The 22,897-nt window shown below is 38.5% G+C and overlaps 1 protein-coding gene across 2 annotated transcripts in view; it reads left to right on the top strand.

Moving 5' to 3' along the window:
• MAMDC2 (MAM domain containing 2) overlaps positions 1 to 22,637 on the top strand; it is a 127,212-nt gene extending 104,575 nt beyond the window's left edge. The window contains exons 10-14 of one of the 2 annotated variants that reach the window (XM_015565010.1): positions 6,461 to 6,554; positions 8,525 to 8,677; positions 16,266 to 16,525; positions 21,416 to 21,498; positions 21,637 to 22,637. In XM_015565010.1, coding sequence (XP_015420496.1) covers positions 6,461 to 6,554; positions 8,525 to 8,677; positions 16,266 to 16,525; positions 21,416 to 21,498; positions 21,637 to 21,703 — 657 coding nt within the window. In that variant the 3' untranslated portion in view covers positions 21,704 to 22,637. Of the gene's footprint in view, positions 1 to 6,460; positions 6,555 to 8,524; positions 8,678 to 16,265; positions 16,526 to 21,415; positions 21,499 to 21,636 lie in introns of those variants that run through there. The other variant, XM_006765283.2, reaches the window with a different exon arrangement.
• Positions 22,638 to 22,897: the final 260 nt, after the last annotated feature.

Raw genomic sequence — 22,897 nt, 5'->3', positions numbered from 1 at the left:
CTCCATCCAAGTGGGCGACAATAATAATGATATTCATCCTTGGACTTGACAATTAAATTGGTCACTACATTACATTACATTACATTACATTACATTACATTACATTACATTACATTACTCGGGAATGTATTTGGCCAGGGGTCTTTCCTAAGAGACGTGGGCCAGAGATAAACATTATATGTCCACCCAACATTGTTTTGTTCAGGCCCCTGAAGAGAGTATGTAAAAAAAGATGAAGGCATTTATATCTAATTTCCTTCAATGATGATGTAAGGCTTATAATTAGATTTAATAATGTCCTCATTATTAGAGTGTGGAATTAGGCTCTAAAACACTAAAAATGATACCATCTCATCTTTGTCTCATGTTCATTTTTCAGAGGCTTTTCATTTTTATTTTCCATTAGGATCCTCAGTATTAATTGAGTAGGATTAGGTATCTGTCCCACAATGAGAAGAGCATGAACTTGGCAATCAAACAGACCTTGCTCCCAAAACAAAGAAAAGGAAGTGAAAATGGGTACAAATATAGATAAGGTTGTAGGTGTGGATGTGGGGATTTGAGGAGATGCGTTCATAGGGACGTAAATTTTCAGTATGGAGCATCAACTAAGGGAGAGAAGGACATCACTGAGGTGAGGGAACACCTGCTACAGAGAAGAGAGGTTACTGACTGAGAGGAAAGGTTGAAATATGCTGCATATTTCATGCCTGGGTATGTAGCTAACTGCTGTGTGACCTTGAGCTTATGTCACAGTGGCCTTTTCCTTATTCTAAAAAAATGGCTGATTCTGATGTCTCTTCTGGAATCTCTCCTCCCTTTACAGTGACCAAAATATTTAAAAAATAATGTAGATTTCTTAAATCGGTGAGCTGAGAGATCTGGATAGTAACCAGAAATTAATCTAGATATTAACCAGCTAAAAAGCAAGTAAAATTGTGGTTGCATATCTGCAAGTCTACCACAGCATGTCCTCTACCACAGAATAGAAGGCTCCTGTGAGCAGAAAGACTTATGCTGAGAGAAGCAGGAAGCTGCTCAATCTTTATTGCTTGTCAAAGCCAAAAGTTGAATTAAATCAAATGAGACTTGAAAAAAGAAATCTTTGGGGATTTGTGAAAATTAGTCAAGTGTCTTAACATTTGAATTTTTGTTTTGTTTTGCTTTGTGTTTTTGTATTTTTTAAATTATATTACAACTTATTGTCAAATAGTTGAGTGAATGCAATTGCAATTTCATTCTATAGCATATCCTACAATTGTGTCAATAGCATCTTTATGAAAAGCTCTGGGATTTCACTGACTAGATTACAGTCATTTTGTGAATAATTATTCCATCTACTCTGTAGTTGCCATATCCAAATTTATCTGTGCAAGGGATTCCAAAGGATTTTAACCTCATCAGAGAAAAAGTTAAATTTAACCCAGAATCAACTCTCCGGTAAATTGTTGAGGTCCACCACTTATAATAAACGCCCATCTAGGTTTGTTTTGTGAACATGGGTAATTTACGGTATTGTTGGCATAGGGTTGAAATGCTCCTGTGTGAAGATAGAAGGCCATTTCTGGAAGCTATCATTCACATGCTAATGTTAGGCCTAACTGGGGCTATTCCGTTGGTTAAGTAGATGGGGGACTAACCCGACAACCTGGCCAACTATGTCCGTCCAGCTGACCATGGAAACGACTATAAAGACCGTGGGGAAGGGGAGGGGGAAATATAGTGAAAAATCAGTTAATATAGCCTGTGTTTAATTCTTCAATACAGACAATCCTTTTTCACTGCACAACAAAGGTTTGCGGTTGTATATTCCACATCTCCCTGCAAAGCTTGATTTTTCTCCCTCCCTTAACAAAACCCTATTCATTGTGTTGGGTAGTCCTTGAACTATAAGACTTCATAAAATTAAGATCAGTAACCCTAATACTTTTAAAAATCCAATCTGACTTAGTTTGGAAAATAAGCTCCTGACATATCTGTTTCTTTCCTAGGTGCTTTAAGCAGGAACTTTTATGGACCTTGACTGCTCTAGGGGCAGTCTAGCCCATCTGACTAACACAATCTTGTGCTTGGGTTTCTGTACAGACCCTCTCTCCACCCCACTGCCTCTCCCACACTTCAAAAAACTTTAGGAAATAGTTAAAGACTTTGCTCAGTTACTTTTTAGGATTATGTTGTTTTGAAGGAGTAGATCATTCTTTTTCAAAAGAGAGATGGATGAAAACAAAGAAATTCCATTGCCCTTGGACAATGTGCAGTTTTGTGAACAGGAAATTGGAGCAGTAAAGCCCTGCTAATCTCGGGGATGATGATTCAGTTCGAGTGTTAGTACCTCTCCCTTGCTTTTACACTCCTTTGACTTTTGTTTCCAGGGCTTGGAGATATTTCATTCCTTATTCGAACCATTCCCCAGTGATGTGCAGGAGAGAAAACCAACTCAATCTAGTCCACTTTTAAAGTAGAAAACAACTGTTCTGTTCTGACCGGGGAGAAGAAACAGGTTGAAAATAACAGTGAATCAGATAATGAGGGAACAGATCTGAAAGTGCCAGCACAGGGAGGACACAGAATAGGAATTTGGTAAATGGGGCTTTATAATCTGTACCGCAGTGTCTGCCACCCTGGACCAGAGGAGATTCTGTCCCCACCCCAAGGGTATTTGCCAATGTCTGGAGACATTTTTGATTGTCATGACTTGGGGGTGATACTGGCATCTAGCAATATTGGTATCAGCGTACTATGTCACAAACTACCCTAAATTAACCTCTCCACCTCAAGTAGCCCCCACAGTGTAACATGGCTGCACAAGAATAGGAGCTGACATTATCAGCACTATGAATAGCAGGGGGGGGAACCCAATGTGATAACCAAACAGAGACCAGGGTTGCTGCATAACATTCTACAATGCATAAGGGAATCCCCTACAACAAAGAATTATCTGAACCTGCAAAAGTGCTGAGATTAGAACACCTTACTGTAGATAAATGAGCATGTACAATGTCTGCTTAAAAAGTAAGTTAAGTAATAGTGTTGATCCTTACTTGACTATATTTAGAAGTATATGCAGATATGTTTCTGTAGCTCTCCATTCATTGCCTGTTTCCAAAGCTAGTCTAGGTAAGATTCCTCAACAATGAACGTTCTCTCTCGAACAAAAATGTTAAAGTATCACCAGTGCCAAAAGCTGGAACCTTTAGTACACTAAAACAAATTGATTTACACAAATCTAATTTGCCTCTAACTTTTGAGAGATTTGCATAAAATCAGAAACACCTATCTACAAGAGATCACTTTCCTTCATCCCTCTTCTTCTCCCCTCTCAAATAGATGTTAATATACACTCAAGTTGCCTAGGATTTTCCCCCTAGTCTTTAGAAATACCCCACTTGCTTTGAAATACTAAAATGAAATAAACACTCTTTTTTAAAAAGATCTAAAAATAAAAAGAGGTTGATTCCTCAAGAATTTAAACTGTGGCCAATTCCATTCTTGTCACATTCTTAACTGGACCCAGAGACAGAGTTCTTAAGAACAGACCAAAATGTTTGGCTTTCCCTTCGTCCCGTGACAACCAGACCCCACCATCAGCTTGCTGTGTCACGAATTACCTAGAATAACCTCTCCACCTCAAGTAGCCCTCACAATGGAAGATGGTGGCTCAAGAATAGGAGCTGACATTATCAGCATTATTAATAGCAGATGGGAAGTCCAATGAGTTAAACCAAACAAGCTGATCTTGTCACGTGTCTTTTGTGTGTGTTGGGATGCTGATGGACAACTGCCGAACAGATTAGGGGTTTGAGACCATAGTTTGAATCTAATCCTTAGCTGGCTGACTGTGGACCTTTTATCAGACAGAACAGCATGTGGTATGGCTAGTAGTCTCTGTGTGGAAAGAGTTCTAAGAACAACCCAGTACGGTTCCAGAACATCTTTAGCATTTCACTTAACCCGCTATGGCAGATGACAGATTGTTTGGAATGCCCAAAAGGAGCCAGGAAGTTCTCTCCCATGGAACTTCCTGCAGTGAGGAAATGTTAGGTGTCTGCTGTGTCCAATTCAGTTGGCCACTCATGCTATGTGGCTATTGAGCACTTGGCATGTGGCTAGTGTGACTGAAGAAATGCATTTTTAATTTTACTTAGTCCTAGCAACTATCATAATAAACAATGCCAGTCTAGGACACACAAACTCATTATTCCACATCTTAATTATAGATATACTGATTCCTTTTTCTATTTAAAAGAATTATAACAAAATTATAGAATGTTTAGAAAATAGGGGGAAATTCTGTTTACGCCTCCTAAATTCATGAGCCTAACATAATTGTTATGAATTTGGTCAGCTTTCAAGGTTTTTTTCTATGTATTTTTAGATGAGCTTTTTATTATTTCCTGTAATGAGCTTTTCACTTAACATGATGAAAGGAATATATTTCTATATTACTAAATAATATTTACAAACTATCAGAGCTAACAACTACCTGTTTCTTAGATTGTGGAGCACATTTTATTTCTTCTATTTTTGAAATGTTTGGATTGTTTCTTTTTTTGTTGTTGTTTTGTTTTATGGTTGTTATAAAATAAAGCTGTAGTAAACATATGAAAGCATGCTAATATTTCTTCACTTTAGAATGCATTTACACACTAATGCATGTTTGACTCTTAGGTAATGATGAATCATTTCCCTCCCACAGATTCAATTTACAAAAGTACTTTTCACTATTCTTGTGAAAATTCTAAAAGGATAAAAAGCCAGACTTTTCTCTCTGCAGCATAGTAATTGAATAAATTATGAGACGATTAGTATTGCTTCCGATATAACAAAAAAAACCTCTTAATACAATATAACTATACTCAGGATTGATTGCACAGATCTTTGCTGTGCTAATAAGTTCCCTGGCACAAATCCTGCAAATAAAATATTTCACATGTTCAGATAATTTGCAGGCTCTCTAGAATCTCTAAAGATGAGAAAATTAACACGGTTAAAAATATGTTTTATGTTGTTCCCTATAAATTTATGTAGTTATAGTATCCCATCTCCAAACTAATATACTTTTATCATTTAAAGCAATATAAATATAATCCAAGTAAACTTGCACACATCTTACAATTAGTAATTATGCTGAAGATCTTGAGTGAAGACATTTTATATTTTGCATACTAGAAAATTGTCATGTGGCTTTAAAATTTTTTCTTTTTAAATAAATTATATATTCTGATGGCTCTGATCATCAAACAACAAAGGGATCCTACTGATAACACAGATGAATTTAATATATAACACACTGAATATTATAAGCCAAAAAATCAAATGTTCTCATTATTTATAATTTTGGTTTCAGCTTTTGTTATATCTCCTTGTCTTTATTGGAGTTAAGATTTGTATTTGAGAGATTGAATGTGGATTGAATGAACTTGTGCTAATTAAACATTAGATTATACATGCAAAGCAGCTTTGCAAACCATGAAGTACAGTACAGTGGAAATCTAAATGACTTGAAAAGTACTCTTTGCTTATCCTATATATGAAAAGTAGACTTTAAAATTGGCCTAATGGAAACAAATCTAAGATTTCTCTCTCTCTCTCTCTCTCTCTCTCTCTCTCTCTCAGAATGAATTTAATAATTTATGGTATAGATTTTTTTTCCTTCACATGCAACAGTACAAAATGTTTGGTCTGATAAAATAACCGCATTTAGGGCTTTTATTAGCGATACCATCCTAGGGTCATAGATCTTTTTCTTGGTGGCGGGGAGGGGGAAATTGGAACATAAGTCCCCAGATTTAAATCACTGGGACTTCGTTCACAATATGAATGAAGCACAGTGCTGGAAAGTCATTTCCCAAAAATCAATAGTGTTTGTACTGGAAATGTTTTTTAAAATGCTTGGAATACCATCAACTCTGCATGCACTTTGCGGGTTATCTGAGGAAAGTATTTAAAACTTGATGGTTTTTCCTTTGCCACACAGTTAATCTCTTGCTTTCCCCCTCTCAATTCTTTAAGAACACAAACTGCCCTGACTGGTTTGGCTCAGTGGATTGATGCTGCCCAAATCCCTGGTCAAGGACATGTACCTGGGTTGCGGGCATATCCCCAGTAGGGGGTGTGCAGGAGGCAGCTGATTGATGTTTCTCTCCCATTGATGTTTCTAACTCTCCTCTCCCTTCCTCTCTGTAAAAAATCAATAAAATATATTTTTTTAAAAAAAGAACACAAACTAATTTAGCATTATACACAATATAACATTATGAGCTTCACTCTACTTTTAAAAAAATAATAGAAGTAATTCCAATGTCATACGTAAATGGTTCGCCATTACTCATGCCACTGTGGTCTGTCGTTCATAGGGACGATGAAGAGGTGTCTGCTGTTTGTCTTTGCGCACCTGTTGTGCTAAGAGTTTCTCGTTTTTAGTTAACAGAATTCATAGTTTCATTTTTATGAATTGCAGGTGGTTTTCATGAGCCTGTGCAAAAGTTTTTGGGACTGTGGACTTGTAGCCCTGGATGACATTGCAATAGAATTGGGAAGCTGCCGGTCTCCAGGTAAGACGGCTATCTCTTCAGCTCTCTTTGTCTCCCTGGCCTATACAAGACATTTCTTATTTCTCTAAGAACATACAACATACATTTAATCTGTGCTAGTCCACCCTTTGCTTTGCTTTCCAGAAGTGCCTTTCTACAGAGTTGTGGGATTTAGAAATGAAGACTCAAATGCAATGTGAGACTTCATCTAAATGACTTTGTCCCCCATATTCTCATCTGTAAGAGATGTAGTAATACCTACCTGGATGCTGGGGATCGTGCCTCAAAATTTTCTAACATAAGACCTGGCACCAACGGTGCTTTAAGGACAAATGCCTCCTGTTATCGTTACTATTGATATTTGTGTTATCATTGTCTTACAGGAATGCAGATTTTCAAGCAACATGGATGAAATTCTTTAAGAACACAAACTAATTTAGCATTATACACAAGATAACATTACGAGCTTCACTCTACTTTAAAAAAATAATAGAAGTAATTCCAATGTCATACGTAAATGGTTCGCCATTACTCATGCCACTGTGGTCTATATCCTATTCTATTTCCAGATAAGATGCTAAACATCTACAAGGTTGGGGGAAAGTGGGTCTACAGTTGTTTGTATGGAGAATAATACAATAAATAGTAAATAATAATACAAGAATCAACTCTATGTTTCATGTGCTCACAGCTGTGAACTGACAGCAGAACAATGGGCCAAGCCTTGATGATAGTGACAAAATAAAGATGGCGGCTATGTGTTGAGCATTATGTGTAATGAGAAAAAGATGGATGTCTCAACCCAGATCATTGGTCCGTATCTGCTAATGACCACTGCATCCTAAATCATGGGGTATCCATTTCTTTAACAAACAGGCAAAACGTGGTAGCAATCTGGCACTGGCGAATCATCTCCATGTTTATTTAATTAAAAGACAGTTTGTTTTTAGTTCCTTGACCTGCCAGGGCATTGCAAAGACAAGACAAAGAACAAGATAAAAATATCCGCACGCATGATGTAGAGAAGGGAATGAGGCTTCATTAGCTTATACCATATGCAAAATTTAAAAAAAGTAAAATAGTTATCATGCAAGAGAGATGAAGTACAGCCTATTTACTAGAGAAATTTGCTAAGAATCTGACTGTAGAAGGAGAAGTCCCCAGTAAGTTGGGAGGTGGCACCATTCTAATAATGATAATTATTAAAATTATTGAAATTAGCACCTAAAGACATCAAACTTGTTTTTACAAATAGAAAATAAGGCTTCAAGTAGCAAAACACTAGATCTTAATATTCATTTAGCTAATATGTACTGAGAACCCCATGTTCTAAAAACTTTACATACATGACCTCATTCAATCCTCATAACCCATGAGGTGGATAATTAACATCCCCACATTACAGGTATCAATGCTGATGCACAGAAAAATTGTAGCAATCTGTTCCACACAAATTAAGCGATGCCTCTTGATTCTAGAATCTAGAAGTACATTTAGTTCTCTCACGTTCTTCCCCTCCAGCAAAGCAACTCAGAATTGTTCTGACGACTCCCTTCACTCATCCCAGATTTTGAAGACAGCTCCTGCATTATGCATTTTATTATTTTCCACATTTCCATAAAGGCAATATACCTCCAATGTTCAGAGCTTTGTAAACTTATTCACATGAATAAATTCACAATTCAGAAGAAGTTTCTTTCTCAAAGTAGCCCAATCGTTTTGAATAGGGATTTCTATTGGTCTCTGCCTCTGATGGCGGGGCCCATGGTGGTGTTCAGGCTCTAACTGGAGGCAACAGGCAGTAGGCTGCTATGGGGGAGGGGAAGGGGGAGTGGAGGGGAGGGGGGAGGTGGGGGCGCTCCCTCTTCATCTGCATGGCTATGGCCAGGCCACACTCAAACATGCAGAATGGGCTAGCCTATGGGAGAGCCAGGGACAACATATTCACTGAAAGTGCCTCCGTGGTTGCAACACCTGTTGTTTTCTTGCAGAGAAGCTTCGCCCTCCACCTGGAGAATGTACCTTCGAACAAGACGAATGTTCATTTACTCAGGAGAGGAGAAACCGGAGCAGCTGGCACAGGAGGAGGGGAGAAACTCCCACCTCCTACACAGGACCTAAGGGAGACCACACGACTGGGGTAGGTGAGTTACGCCACAGGGTGCTGTTTCCCAAGGAAACCTAGAATAGCATTCTAGGGCAGTCACTGCGTTTTGATGTGCAAATTTATGTCGTGTGTCTAGAATGTACTACAAACGTGATTCAACACACATGGGGTAGATCATTCAGCATGTGCATTTAAAATTGTTCTTTCCATTTATTACATGGCTTATGTATCTTGTTGCAACGAGGAGATAAATGGGCTTACAGAGATATGCACGCGAAGGCAATTTAATCAGAGGTAGGTTAAAAGGGGAATGACACAAGTTTTCTTAAAAAATCGTGATCTCAACTGGAGCCAGGACTGAAGTTGGTTAGAAAATGTGCTGGCAGACAGGGCAGGAGACATGCGTGTTTGACTCCACCCTCTCTAGCAGCTGAAACAAAGATGGAAAGCCCATCTTCCCTTAATGGTTTCAGTCCTTTGCCGTTTGTTGAGATACGTTGTTACCCAGTATATAGTCAATTTAGGTAAATGTTTCATGTATATTAGAAAATCATGTATATTTTGATGTTGTTGGATGTAGTGGTCTATATACATGTTGATTGAATCTAGCTTCTAATTTTTACTGATTTTTTTTTATCTTGTTCAGTTCAGAGGTATATTAGTTTCCCATTATGACTGTGGATTCATTTATTTCTCCTTTTAGTTCCATGAATTCCTGTATGCCTGTACTTTTGGACCTATGTTTTAGGCACATGCAAATTTATAATCCTTATGCATTCTGGTGAATAAGCCATTTTATTACTATGAAATGTCCCTTTATCTCTGTCATGCTTCTTGTTTTAAAGTCTGCATTGCCTGATATTAGCATTGCTTCACCAGCTCTGTCACTAAGTGTTTATGTTTCTTTCTAAGTCCCTTTCAAATATTCTGTAAACTTTTTTTTAGTATGGCTCTTGTATGTGGCAATAGTTAAGTTTTCTATTGTATCCAGTCCCACCACAATCTTGTATTTTAATTGCAGCATTTGGATCATAAAGATTTAATGTAATTACTGAAACATTTAGACCAGCGGTTCTCAACCTGTGGGTCACGACCCCTTTGGCAGTCGAACGACCCTTTCACAGGTGTCGCCTAAGACCATCCTGCATATCAGATATTTACATTACGATTCATAACAGTAGCAACATTGCAGGTATGAAGTAGCAACGGAAATCATTTTATGGTTGGGTCACAACATGAGGAACTGTATTTAAAGGGCCAGAAGGTTGAGAACCACTGATTTCGACTTATATTTACTTTCCTAGTATTCTAATCTCTCCTTTATTCACCTGTTTATTTTATACAGTATTTACTAGTCTTACTCTTTTCACGGTTTCTATAGTATTTGTCTTATATTTTATTTCTATATATTTTAAATCCCAGAAAATATTATTGGGTTGGTATTCTTTTATATTTATTTACATATTTCCCCCATTACATTAGTCTTTACTCCTTTCTGCATTTCCATGTTTCTCTCTTGAATTATTTTCTTTTGTAAAAAATGTTTTTCCTCTTGCCTCTAGTTTTTGTTTTACTGGTGATTCTGGGGTTGTTTTTGTTTTTGTTCTGTTTTTTGGTGCAAATCTGATAATGATGAATTCTCTCAGTTTTTGTTTGTCTGGGAATGTCTTTATTTTTTCTCTACATTTGAAGGGTATTTTTGCTGAGAATAGAATTCTAACTTGATCATTACCTATAATTGTAGACTGCATTTTATCTTTTCACTCCCCATCCCTAAAGCTTATCAATTTATACTTGGAAAACATACACAAGAAGAAAATAGAAAGAGGAGAGGCATTCAAAGCTGTTTTACAGAGAAGTGCATTAGATGGCCAGTAACTATTGGCCCTTTAAATAAAAAGAGAAACTGATAAAAGCCACCATTTAGATATGACAGTTGACTGTGTGTCTACCAAAATCAACATAAGATCATGTGTAGCAATTCCAAGGGAACTAGAGTTTCCTACTTACTAACTGGAGGTGCAATAAAGCTTTCCAAATCTAAGGTAGCCTGGTGTGGTCTAGTGTAAAGACCAATGATGGAGAGTGAACTGGCTCTGCCCCTTGCTGCCTGCACAGCCTGGGTTTGTTCACATACCTTTTCTGAGCTTTGGTTTCCTCATATGTAAAATAAAGATTGCAGTGGATGTCCTGCTAGTGTCTTAGGGTTGCTCTGATGATTAACTGAGATTATATTTGTGAAAAGGCTTGATACTATAAAAGCTCCATTGAAATGAATGGTATCACTATTTTTATAATTGGAAGTCTTTTATAACTAGCATGTTCACCTCTGGGATACTTTCTTGGACTCATTGTTCTGTGTCATTTGTGCTTTTATAAATAGAAAACTAGCCCTAACCGGTTTGGCTCAGTGGATAGAGCATCGGCCTGCAGACAGTAGGGTCCCAGGTTCAATTCTGGTCAAGGGCATGTACCTTGGTTGTGGGAACATCCCCAGTACAGGGTGTGCAAGAGGCAGCTGATCGATGCTTCTCTCTCATCGATGTTTCTAACTCTCTATCCCTCTCCCTTCCTCTCTGTAAAAAAATCAATAAAATATATTTTTTTAAAAAAAGAAAACTACAGCCTGTGGCTACAAGTAAGATGACTTAATAGTTTGGAAGATCTTAAACTAATGTGTTCCAAACTATCACTGGGTAACTCAAGTGGTAGGTAAATAAACATTTTTATTTGATAGTAATATCCATGTACAAGAAAAATATATAGAAGCCCTGGCTGGGTAGCTTAGTTGGTTAGAGTGTTGTCTCAACATGCCAAGGTTATGGGTTCGATCCCTAGTCAGGGCACAAAAAAGAATCAACCAATGTAAGCAAAAATAAGTAGAACAACAAATTTCTACCTCTCCTTCTCTCTCTCTCCCTCTCAAAGCCAATCAATCAATAAAATGTTTTAAAAAAGAAAAATATATAATCAATACATCAAAACCATTGTTTTATGATTTATAACTTATTTTCTGTTTTCATGCTAATAAGTTTCCTATTTGCATAAATGTATTTAAGTAATAAAAACAAAGTCTATTTAAAGAAAATTATGAGATGAATAATAGTGTAGGTAGTATGAGGACAGCCAAAAATAATATCTTGAAGATGGTATTTATATGACTAAACTTTGGGAAACATTTCCAATGCTTAAGTAAGTCATAGCGTAGGACAAGTCATTCTAGTAGAACAATAAAGACCAAATAAAAGAAAGATTCTAGCCCCATCATTTAGCTCCTTCTTTAATAAAATAATAAAGGCATTTGTGCAGATGGATCTTGACTTGCATCGAGGTGGGATGGACTCCGAGAGATTTGTCTCTCCATTTCCTGCCACCATCTACTTGAGTAACTTTATCCTGGCAGAATCAGCAAGTTTTCTGAAACAGTTGCTATTTCTTTACAAGACATAAAGACAAGTCTTAACAAATTTCCCTGGTTTTTATAGGCTATTGCAATTTTATCAACATTTATTTGATGGCATGCTGTCAGAATTTTTTTTTAAAACAATTGCTTTAGTTGTCCTGGAGTTTGCAGAAATTTTCTGACCAAGAGATAATATAATACATAAGTCAACAGATAACTATTCAGGTTAGTAAGAAAATGACTTCTGTGTAACATTTCCTAGCTCACTGAGTTCACCAGTAAATAGATTAAAAAGTGGAGTCCTCCCTTTCTCCTCCCCTCCACTACACCCTAGAAAAACAGCTATTCATCATTCTCTTAACAATTTCCTGAGAAAAAGACACCATCCATTTCTTTTCTGGCACTGTTCAGTGCTTCAATACATCTCCTGTATTCCTGGCAATTAAATTCTCTTCCAACATGCTACTAAGTAAAGGTAGAAGTCATTTCTATGAACACTCCCTTCTCGTGTGATAGAAATAACAAGGGTACATTAAGTGCCAAATGACATTTACTTATAAAATTGTGCTGTCAGACAAAAGAAAACCAGACCTATATATTTACTATGTTATATAGCAGAAATTTTAACAGTCTAATTCAAGTCCTTGTTCTTTAAGAATTTTGGTAAGCCTGTAATGATGCTACCCATCTAACCATTTACAGATTATCAAAATTTCCAATATCCTTCAATTTTTCAGTGACTTATCTCACTAGTTTCTGATAATGTCATATTCTACTTACACAGAGAAGGCTTCTATGACAACCTCTTTAAAAAATTATAATAAAATATGCATGATATAAAATGTATTATTTTAATTATCTTTAAGTGTATAATAGTTCAGTAGCATTAACCCATGCACATAGTTGTACAGGCATCACCGCTATACTACATCTGCAGACTTTTTCATTTTCCCAAACTGAAACTTTGCCCTTTAAACAATAACTTGTCATTTATGACAAGCTTTAAAGTCATTTAAAAGGTCTGAAAAGCCCAGCCGGTGTGGCTCAGAGGTTGAGCGTCGACCTATGAACCAGGAGGTCACGGTTCAATTCCCGGTCAGGGCACATGGCCGGGTTTCAGGCTCCATCCCCAGTGTGGGGCATGCAGGAGGCAGCCAATCAATGACTCTCTCTCATCATTGATGTTTCTATCTCTCTATCCCTCTTCCTTCCTCTCTGAAATCAATAAAAATATTTAAAGTAAATAAATGGTATGATAAAAAGCAATCTTAGAGACACATCTAGCTGTTGTTTTTCCCAAAGATGCCTCTTTTCCCGGGTTGTTTAGAATCCTCTTCCAGCTTAATGAGTGCAGCTAGCTGTTCATCCCACATGGCCTCGCACAGGCCGCCAGGCTCCGTCCCAGCCCTGGGGCAGGGGCTGCCAGGCTGGAGGAACAGCTGCGTGGCTGTTCCGGATTATGAGTGTGGTGTGTGTCTCCACATCACAATTGCTGGGCAAGGAACATATGGGACCCTGAGCTCCCAATAGACCCATTGGAACCCCCTCCTGGATGTTAAACAATGACCCGCAGAAAGAAAGTGATTTGTTTTCTCCAGTTAATAATCCCTTCCACAGACCAGAGTCCCTCACGTGCAGGAACACGTGAGCTGGTCTGAGGTTTCCACGCCGGGGCTCTCTGGCTCCCGCCCAGAGCTTTTGTTTGCTGAGACAGACAGCATTTGGAGTAGTAATGTGGCAGGGCTTGTCAACACACGGCTTTTCTCTGCCTCCTGAGCACATGGGAGGCAGGCTGGCTCTCCATGAAGCTCTGATCTTTTCTGGGGAAAGGAAGTGTCACATGCAAGTCATAAAGAAAAACAGATTTGGACTCAGAGAAATAATTGGTTTGTGTATCAGAGGGGCAAACTCTGATCAGCTGACAAATATGTTACAGTTATTTGTAGGTATAGCTCTTGGTCCAGAACGGTCTAAATCAGTATTGCCTTATGGAATATACACATGTGCTTAAAATAGGATCTGTATCCCTGAAGGGTTTTTGGAAAGACCACTATTACTCAAGAAAAGTAGGCTGGTGTCAATGCCCGGGAAAGGCAATGGTACTTACTTTCCCCTGCATGTTCTCCCTCCCCGCAAAGCAGCACAAATGCACAAATGAAACAGCTTAGGAAATTCCTTTCATATGCCATGGTGCTAAACACAAAGATCTCTGGAACTGGAAACCTTAGGTAATGGCTTCAGCCACATACCAAAGATCCAGAGGTGAACACATTACCTAAGTAATGCTTCATGCATTTGGGGCTAAGTGGTCAGTGCATTGTACTCATGAAAGAAAGAACTCCATTGGATAACTAGAGGTAATTAGGGCTTTTCCTCCCTCCTCCAAGACCTCAGACCAATTGTGGCTGGACTCATATTGTTATCACAAGACAAAAGATACTTCTTGGGCCATCTCTCCTCCTGATAGATCCATTGCTTCCTTTGTATTGTGAAAAAAAAAAAAAAAACGAAAAAAAACATAAACCAAACAAACTTTGTTTCAGGCCCCAATAGTCCCTACTTTCCATTTCCCCAGTGATACCATCTTTCAAAGGGTCCTTCCCCTGACCACCCCCATTGAGTGTTTCATCTTTAGCCAAAGTTCTTTACTTAGGATTCCCAAAGCCAGGTATTATTTCCTTAAAAATTACTTTTTGGAGAAAATGTTTTTTAGGTTAAACATGCATTAAGATAGGATTTCAATCCATATGTCACTAACTTATGTATAGAATAGAAGGGGGGGAAGAATAGAAAGGGATCTCTTCAACATAGTTGGATGATAAACCATGGTCATGTCATGCTTTGGCCTTATTTTCCATGGAATTAAATTAAATATACCCTTCTATACATGTACTTGCTTACATCTAGCGTAGCTTTTGTTAGGAAGCCATAAAGAAAAGAACAATAACAGTGCCTTTCCTTGCTGAAGTGCAGTGACTGGATTCTAGGCATATTTTGAGGGGAGAGCCAACAGGAACTCTGACAGCCTGGGGTGTGGAGAGTGAGAGGAGGCCCAGGTTTGGGCCTGGCCAACTAGAAAGGCTGGATAGGTTTTAAGGTAAAACTGTTAGGAGTTTTGTTTTTGAACATGTTTCAGCTGAGATGTCTATTTGACAATAATACATGGAGATATCCATCAGGCAGTTTGAATAAACAAGTCTGGATTTCAGCAACGAACTTGGAAATTTAAATTTGAAAAATGACAACATATATAACATTTAAAGCCATGAAACCAGATGCAATCAAAGGAGTGAGAATAGAGAAGTTCAAGAACGGGGCCTTGGAGCACCCCCAGGTCACAGGTCAGAGAGGAAAAGTTAACTAGCAAAGGAGTGACCAGGGAAATGGGAGAAAAACCAGGAGAGTACAGTGTCCTGCAAGCCACGGTCAGAAAGCACTTCTAGGAGGCAGACGTGACCTACTTTGTCAGTGTCACTGGTGGCATAAGAATGGCAAGGATGCAAACTGACCATTGGTTTTAGTAATGAGCATGTGATCGGTGAGCACTCCAGAAATGTGGACAGTATTTTTCTAAATATTTTAAAGCAGATTATGGGAATGACAGATCATAGTGGCAATGAAGGCCACATCTCAGGGCTCTACTGCTCCAGTGCTCCATGTGATAACTTTACTGGGGGAAAGTGTCGCACAGAACATACAATTTTATAAGACCGAATTGGGCGGGTCTCCCACCCTTTTAATAGCCTATAGGATTGCTCAGATCTGTGCTTGTGGAAATGATGAATATAGGTTCAGAGAGCATAATTCATTAGACCAGGATCACAGAGGTAATATTAGAGTGAAGACTTGAAGCCAGATCTACCTGACTGCAAAATCTGTGCTCTTGTCCCTAAACCAATGTCTGGGAGCTTCACAATATTGTCCGTGAACTTAGTAGACTAAATTCTGATATGTTAGTCACCGTATCAGTGGTATAATACTAATATATTAATTAACTCCCATATATGAAACTCAAGTATAAATTATTAAATGAAAAGAAATTATTTCAATGGTCTAAATTTTATTCTACTTGGATTATACATATTCTCCAAAATAATAATATCCCTTATCAGCACTATAGTCAAGCCATTCATTTACTCTAATTTGTTTCCAGGAACACTTACTCAAAAGAAAATATAACCTGTGTCTTTTTAACAATACCTGATTTTGCATTGCTCTCAAGGCTACTACATGTACATCGAGGCCTCCCATATGGTGTATGGACAAAAGGCACACCTCTCATCCGGGCCTCTGCGAGGAGTCGCTGGAAAACACTGCTTGGCCTTTTTCTACCACATGTATGGAGCAGGAACTGGCCTGCTGAGTGTTTATTTGAAAAAAGAAGGTGACAGTGAAGAGTCCCTCTTATGGAGAAGAAGAGGCGAACAGAGCATTTCCTGGCTCCGCGCGCTGATTGAATACAGCTGTGAGAGGCAGCACCAGGTATGCCAAGAGAGATAAGGCCCCGGTAATGGAAACATTCCTGTAAGCCTCTGATGTTCTTTCTATTTCTTGCTACCGGAGAGAATGTTTTGTTCTCTTCCAGGGTCATAGATAAAGGCAGTACTTGTTTAAGAGTAAACATAATTAGTCTGTATTGATTAAATCTAAGCAGTGAATGGGAAATCAGGCTTTCGGTATTTGTGCCTAAAGTGATTTTTGCAGCTCAGCGATGACAGTGTATCTATTTTTGTCTTGGTATATTATGGGCGTCAAGTACATGCTTTGAGTCCTGCAGATCTATAAAACCGAGTTTCCCTTTCTTCTCAACATGCTATTATCTCATTAGCTGTTGCAGCTGCATCATTCACTCCTCTTTACCCACATACAAGGGCTTGTGTTGTGAGCCTACATGTACCAGAGTACATGGTCCAGGGGAGATTTTTAAGTCTCTGTCCACCCGGGTGCGGAAGAAACTGAGAGTGTTGATGCTAAGTCCTGGGTCTCTCCCTGGAGCTCCTCGTGTACTGCAGAAGACCTTCGTCCTGAGGATCCCGGTTGTAAGGGAATCCGAGCAGTGATAGGAATGAGCCTTTTACGTGCCAATAGATGAGGTTGAGCAGCCAGGCTAGTCTAGATCAGCAGGGGCCTCCTGATACCACTAACTTCACCTGCCCCCATGCGCCAAAGCTTCAGAAAGCTCTGGGGAGATAACCTGCAGACCCCTGACTGCTCCTGAACTTGCTCTGAGCGGTTCTCAAGTGTGACCTTCAGCTGAAAGCCCTGCTTCCTCCTCATCCTCGCTTCTGGCTGATAACCCTCCTGGACCTGGACCTGGACTGCCCAACTGTAACCACAGGCTGCTTGGTCTAAGCCTAAATCTTCCTGGGAAGAGGTATCAAAAGTAAGGACTTTATTTTATATCACCTGCAACCACAATAACTTTTCTACAGATCTACATGGGGAGGAATTGCAGAAGCCCAGGTGGCCCGGTGGCAGTGCCATCTAGGGGGCAGCATTACTAAAGACAAATGACAGAGGGCATATGTGCCATTATCCAGGGATGGCCCATTACCTCAGCATGGATAAAACTGCCTAGGAATTTAGTAAAGAATAGCAGATTGCCCCCAAGGATTATTTTGATAGTGATTTAATGTCTGTTTACATAAGCAAAGTGGATCACTCAGGAACTTGCTAATATAATTTGTCATCATTTAGAGGTGATGGGTTAATTTGGTTAGGCTTTTAGGGCACCAAACACTGTTCTGATGTTTTCAAAGTATGGTCCTGAGACCAGCAGCAACACCTGAAGTGCAAATTCACCTGAAAAATGAAATTCACCTGAAATGCACAGTCTCAGGCTGCACTCAGACAGAAACTCTGGGGGTGGGGCCCGGAAATGTGTGTTTTAACAAGCCCTCCTGGTAACTCTGATGGATGCTAACGGTGGAGAATCTCTGTCTCTCGGGTAGAGCCCGAGTGCTGATGTTTTTTAAAACCCCCAAATGATGCTGATGCACAAGAGTTCTAGGATTTGAGTTCTGGGGAACAGGTGACTTCTCAGCATCTAAGCCCAGGGGGTCGGGTGCAGGGCCTTGCATCTATGAGACTTGCTGGGTGGCTAGTTCTCTGAAATGTTTTTTGAGCACCGAGTAGTGAGGCATCTGGGCTGGCACCTTGGGGTGCTCAGGTTCAAAGGGAACAGGATGGCCTGAGAGATTTATAGCTCACAATCTGGAAGAGTCCATTCTCTTTGGCTTAGGATGAAACAGATATGAATCTGCCTGAGGGGTTTTCTTCTGTATTTAGTGGTTCCCTCAGGTTTCCCAAACGACTGTGTGGAGACTGAACCAATTTCCTCAAAACATCCTAGTGTCTAATGAACGGACACACGCCCATGTGCAAGTAGAATGGCCATCTTCTATGTGCCAGGCACTTACAGTGCTCAGAGTCATACGTAAGTTCTTCCAACTGATCTTATAGCTCTTCCTTACCCATGGGAAAACCAGGTATCCAGCTGGTAAGTGGCAGAGTGAGAATTTGACCCCAGATCTGACTGGTCCCAAAGTTTGTATCTCGAAGCCACTCCCTCACACCATAGAAGTTCCAGGTTATACTCATTCCCCAGGATGTCACCAGCACTGGGTGACCTTGGAGAAATCTCATCCTCTCTGGGATGGCTTATATATTTTCAAAATGGGGTAATGATTCCTGCCAGGATGATACCACCCGAGTTAGAGTGAGGGTCCGATAAGATTATGTATGTGAGCCCTAGCTGGTGTGGCTCAGTGGATAGAGCGTCAGCCTGTGGACTGAAGGATCACAGGTTCAATTCCAGTCAAGGGCTTGATTCCCAGTAGGGGGCATGCAGGAGGCAGTCAATCAATGATTCTCTCTCATCGTTGATGTTTCTATCTCTCTCTCCCTCCCTCTCTCTTCCTCTCTGAAATCAATAAAAATATATTTAAAATACTTATTGACCACTATTACTGACCTGGTAAATGTGTACATCATCAGTAAGGGTAGGCATGTGGGGATGATTTTTAGAATTCTGTAGTACTGCTGTGATTTGAGACTCATCCTATAGGGAAAATATATGATTCCAATCATCAGATTATCCTGTAGAAGAAATGTTACCAAGTAGCAAAATTTTAATCATACTCCTTCCTAAGGGATTTATTAAAGTGCTAAGCAGAATCTGATTTGGCTATTGATCAAAAACACAAAATGATTTTATTTCCTTTGGATTTTTGGCTTACCCTTCCTTCCTCGTCGGCTGCTCTCAGGTGTTTTCCTCTCCGGTTTCTTATATTTTGCTGCAAGTGGAAGAAAGTATTCGACAGATCCTCAGCTCACTGAAATATGTACATCATTCATGTTTATTAGGCTGCCTAACATTTACTAGGAATCATTATGTGCCAGTACTCAGCTAAGCCCAGGTGCCCAAATGTTCTTGTTCATGGTACCCTTTGTCTCAGTTAATTATTTTCTGGTGCCCCACAGCCAAAAGAAAGACCTAACAGTTCCACTTATTAAGTAGTTGGGTTTCAAACAACTTAATAAGTATTTATGTCCTCATGACATAGTAGCCATCCCAAAAAATAATACTTAAATTAAAAGAAAAAAGTAATATTTTTATCTTATTCTTAAATAACCACAATTATTTACTAATAGGATGTATATCCATAATACAAGGGGGAATCATAATGCTATAAAATAGTTATTATTCAAGTATTAAGGAAATTCAAAGAAATTTTACGAAATCAAGTGTTTTAGCCCAACCACAGACTGTTAAGAATATAATTCTATCCAGCAATTTGTCTATTACATTTTATATTGTAGACTTGATGGTCAAAAACCAGGCTTTATTGTTTTTCAGAAAACCAAAATGCTTATTAACTACACTCATATATCCTCCTATATAGATGTGTTAGGACATTTTTTAAAACTCTTCTTGACAATGATTTGGATCTTCATTTAGGGTTGTGTCCTTAGAATTTCTATTAATGTTATTCTGACACATTTTTTGTTATTAAAGCTTCTTTGAGTCATTAATTCAAGATCATTTCATATGTTTATTAATTATCCACTTTATATGCTTTGATTTACTTTGAATCATAAACTAGTCCACTGGGGAGTCATTTGCTCATTAAATGAATAGAGAAACTGTGTCTTCTGGATACTTTTTATTACCCATAGCCTCCCTTGAGTACTCAATGGTTATTAGCCATAGTTGGGCTGCCTTAGAGATTATAATGTAATTGATTTACCCTAGAACCTCAATATTGGATTAGTTATTTTCTTCTCAGGATCTAAAGTCATAAAATTGGTTCCCTCTTCATCCTGGGCTTTCTTGGATATCATGGTATTTAACATGATAAGTGAAACATTGTGTTTTGTATAAATTTAACTAGAGGTCAGCTGCAAGAATTCATGCATGGGTGGGGTCACTTGGCCTGGCCAGTGATCGATGCCCATCAGGGGGTTGGGTGGCTGGGGAGGAGGGGCCCTGGGAGGTTGGCCTACCGGGCCCCCAAATCAGAGCCAAGGGGGAGGGACCACGGGAGGTTGGCTGTGGGAGCACACTGACCACCAGGGGCAGCTCCTGCATAGAGCATCTGCCCCCTGGTGGTCAGTGCGTGCCATAGCGACTGGTTGACTGGTTGTTTCAGTCATTCTGGTCATTCGGTCCTAAAGGTCTCTTAGGCTTTTATATATATAGGTGAATGTGCTTTGCTGTTCATACATGGATCTCATCAGTCATATTAAATTCTTCCACCTAGCACCAGGATTGAGGCAGATTTATGGATCTCTAAGCCACTCATAGGCCCTGAGTGCTAGGAGTAGAATGTTCTAGGTGGGGAAGGGAAACCAGGTCATCATCAGGAAGCATTGCAAGGTGAGCATTTCTAGAAAATTACGCAAAGGTACCTCAGGAAAAAGGGATCTGAATCTCCAAGGATCCAGTAATTTGTTGTGAATTTCTTTACCTTAGAAATAAGTATTCTCTTTTGTACCTAAATTTGAAGTTGTGATTTTGTATTCTCTTCCTTAAGCCCTAAGAACAGTCTAAGCCTCTAGACCAGTGGTTCTCAACCTCCCTAATGCCATGACTCTTTAATATAGCTCCTCATGTTGTGACCACAATTTTGTTGTTACAAATTGAACATAATTAAAGCATAGTGATTAATCACAAAAACAACATGTAATTATATATGTGTTTTCCAATGGTCTTAGGCGACTCCTGTGAAAGGGTTGTTTGACCCCCAAAGGGGTTGTGACCCACAGGTTGAGAACCGCTGCTCTAGACCCATATAACCTGGATCTGTCCCTGATCAGTCTTGCTTTATCAGGATGACTCTATTTCTAATTTCAAACTTAATTATTTTTCAGATAATTTTTGAGGCCATTCGGGGAATGTCAATAAGAAGTGATATCGCCATTGATGATGTTAAATTCCAAGCAGGACCCTGTGCCCAAAGGGGTTGTGATCCCAATTATAAAAAATTGATTGAAAGGGGATTTTGCAACAGTCTCAAATGATAAGAATGCAAATTCAGTATTTTTCTACAATAAAAATAGAGGAAACTGTTATTGTCTATTTATCTCCTGACAGAAATGGAAGATATAACTCAGCAGTCATCAGGATATTTTGAGGATTTAAATGAAATTGAATATTAAGAAATAACCTGAATTGGATTAACTAAACAAAAGCATTACCTCTTCAATCAAAATGAAAACAACACAAATGAATACTGGACAGTCTTAACTATTTTATAAGTTATAAAATGACGTCAGAGCACTCTTCTTCATTACTTTTGCAAAAAATACTGACTCAGGGCTTTTTTTTTTTCATATGACAACTGTTACTAGAAGTACAGGCTGCTGGTTTTGCATAGATCACTCATCTTAATTTTGGTACCAGTTAAAAACACAAATGTACTATACTCTCGTCATTTTTAAAGCACACAAGTAAAAGGCACAATCAGAATGGGATGTGCTCACTTAAATCTGCATTCAGTGAATGTATTGGGAGGAGAAGTCTGTGGGTTTCCATTTGAATTTCAAATATCATAATATGTTTAAAGAAATAATGTGGGGTGTCAGTAATATCTGCAAAATGAATGCAATTTTTATGGTAACAAGTTAGCCTAAGAATATAAAGTTTTATTTTCTGTTTTATTCATAGAAATGGAGTTTTAATTTTTAAATATTTTTACTACATGTTAGATAACAAAGGATCTTTTATGAGTGTCCCGGGTAACGTCAGTATTAATTAATGCTGTATTACAAGGCAATGCTACCTTCTTCCCCACACCCTTTAAACTACTTTTGAAAGTTACTATGAACACATGGATAGAAATTGCACTCTTTTTTTATAAAGCAAGCTTGAAAATAATTATATACACATGCCCCAAATTTTTTTAAGTGTGTTGAACAATTTTACTGATTTTTATAACAAATGTTTTAGAAAGGATTTGAGTAATATAAATGCCAGAAGAAATAATAAACTACTGCTTTTCATGTTTAGAAAATTGTATATACATGTTTATATACCTAAACAGCTGTTATGAAATTATAAGATTACCTAATAAAAGGTAATTTGAAAATCTTTTCACTGGCAATTAACTCATTTCTATATTATTTTTTGTTGTCAGAATATCTTTACTACTTAATTGCATATTCTAATTTGAATTTCTATCCTGCCACAACTAACTGCTTCTTTTATTTTTACGTCCGACTTTTTATTTTATTTTATTTTTTATTTTTTTCTTTGATTAAGGTATCTTAATTGCATATTCTAATTTGAATTTCTCCCCTGCCACAACTGCCTGCTTCTTTTATTTTTACGTCCGACTTTTTATTTTATTTTAT

Source organism: Myotis davidii, unplaced genomic scaffold (genome assembly GCF_000327345.1).
Source record: "Myotis davidii unplaced genomic scaffold, ASM32734v1 scaffold616, whole genome shotgun sequence".
Taxonomy (NCBI): Eukaryota; Metazoa; Chordata; class Mammalia; order Chiroptera; family Vespertilionidae; genus Myotis; species Myotis davidii.
This window is presented reverse-complemented; position numbering and strand designations above follow the sequence as displayed.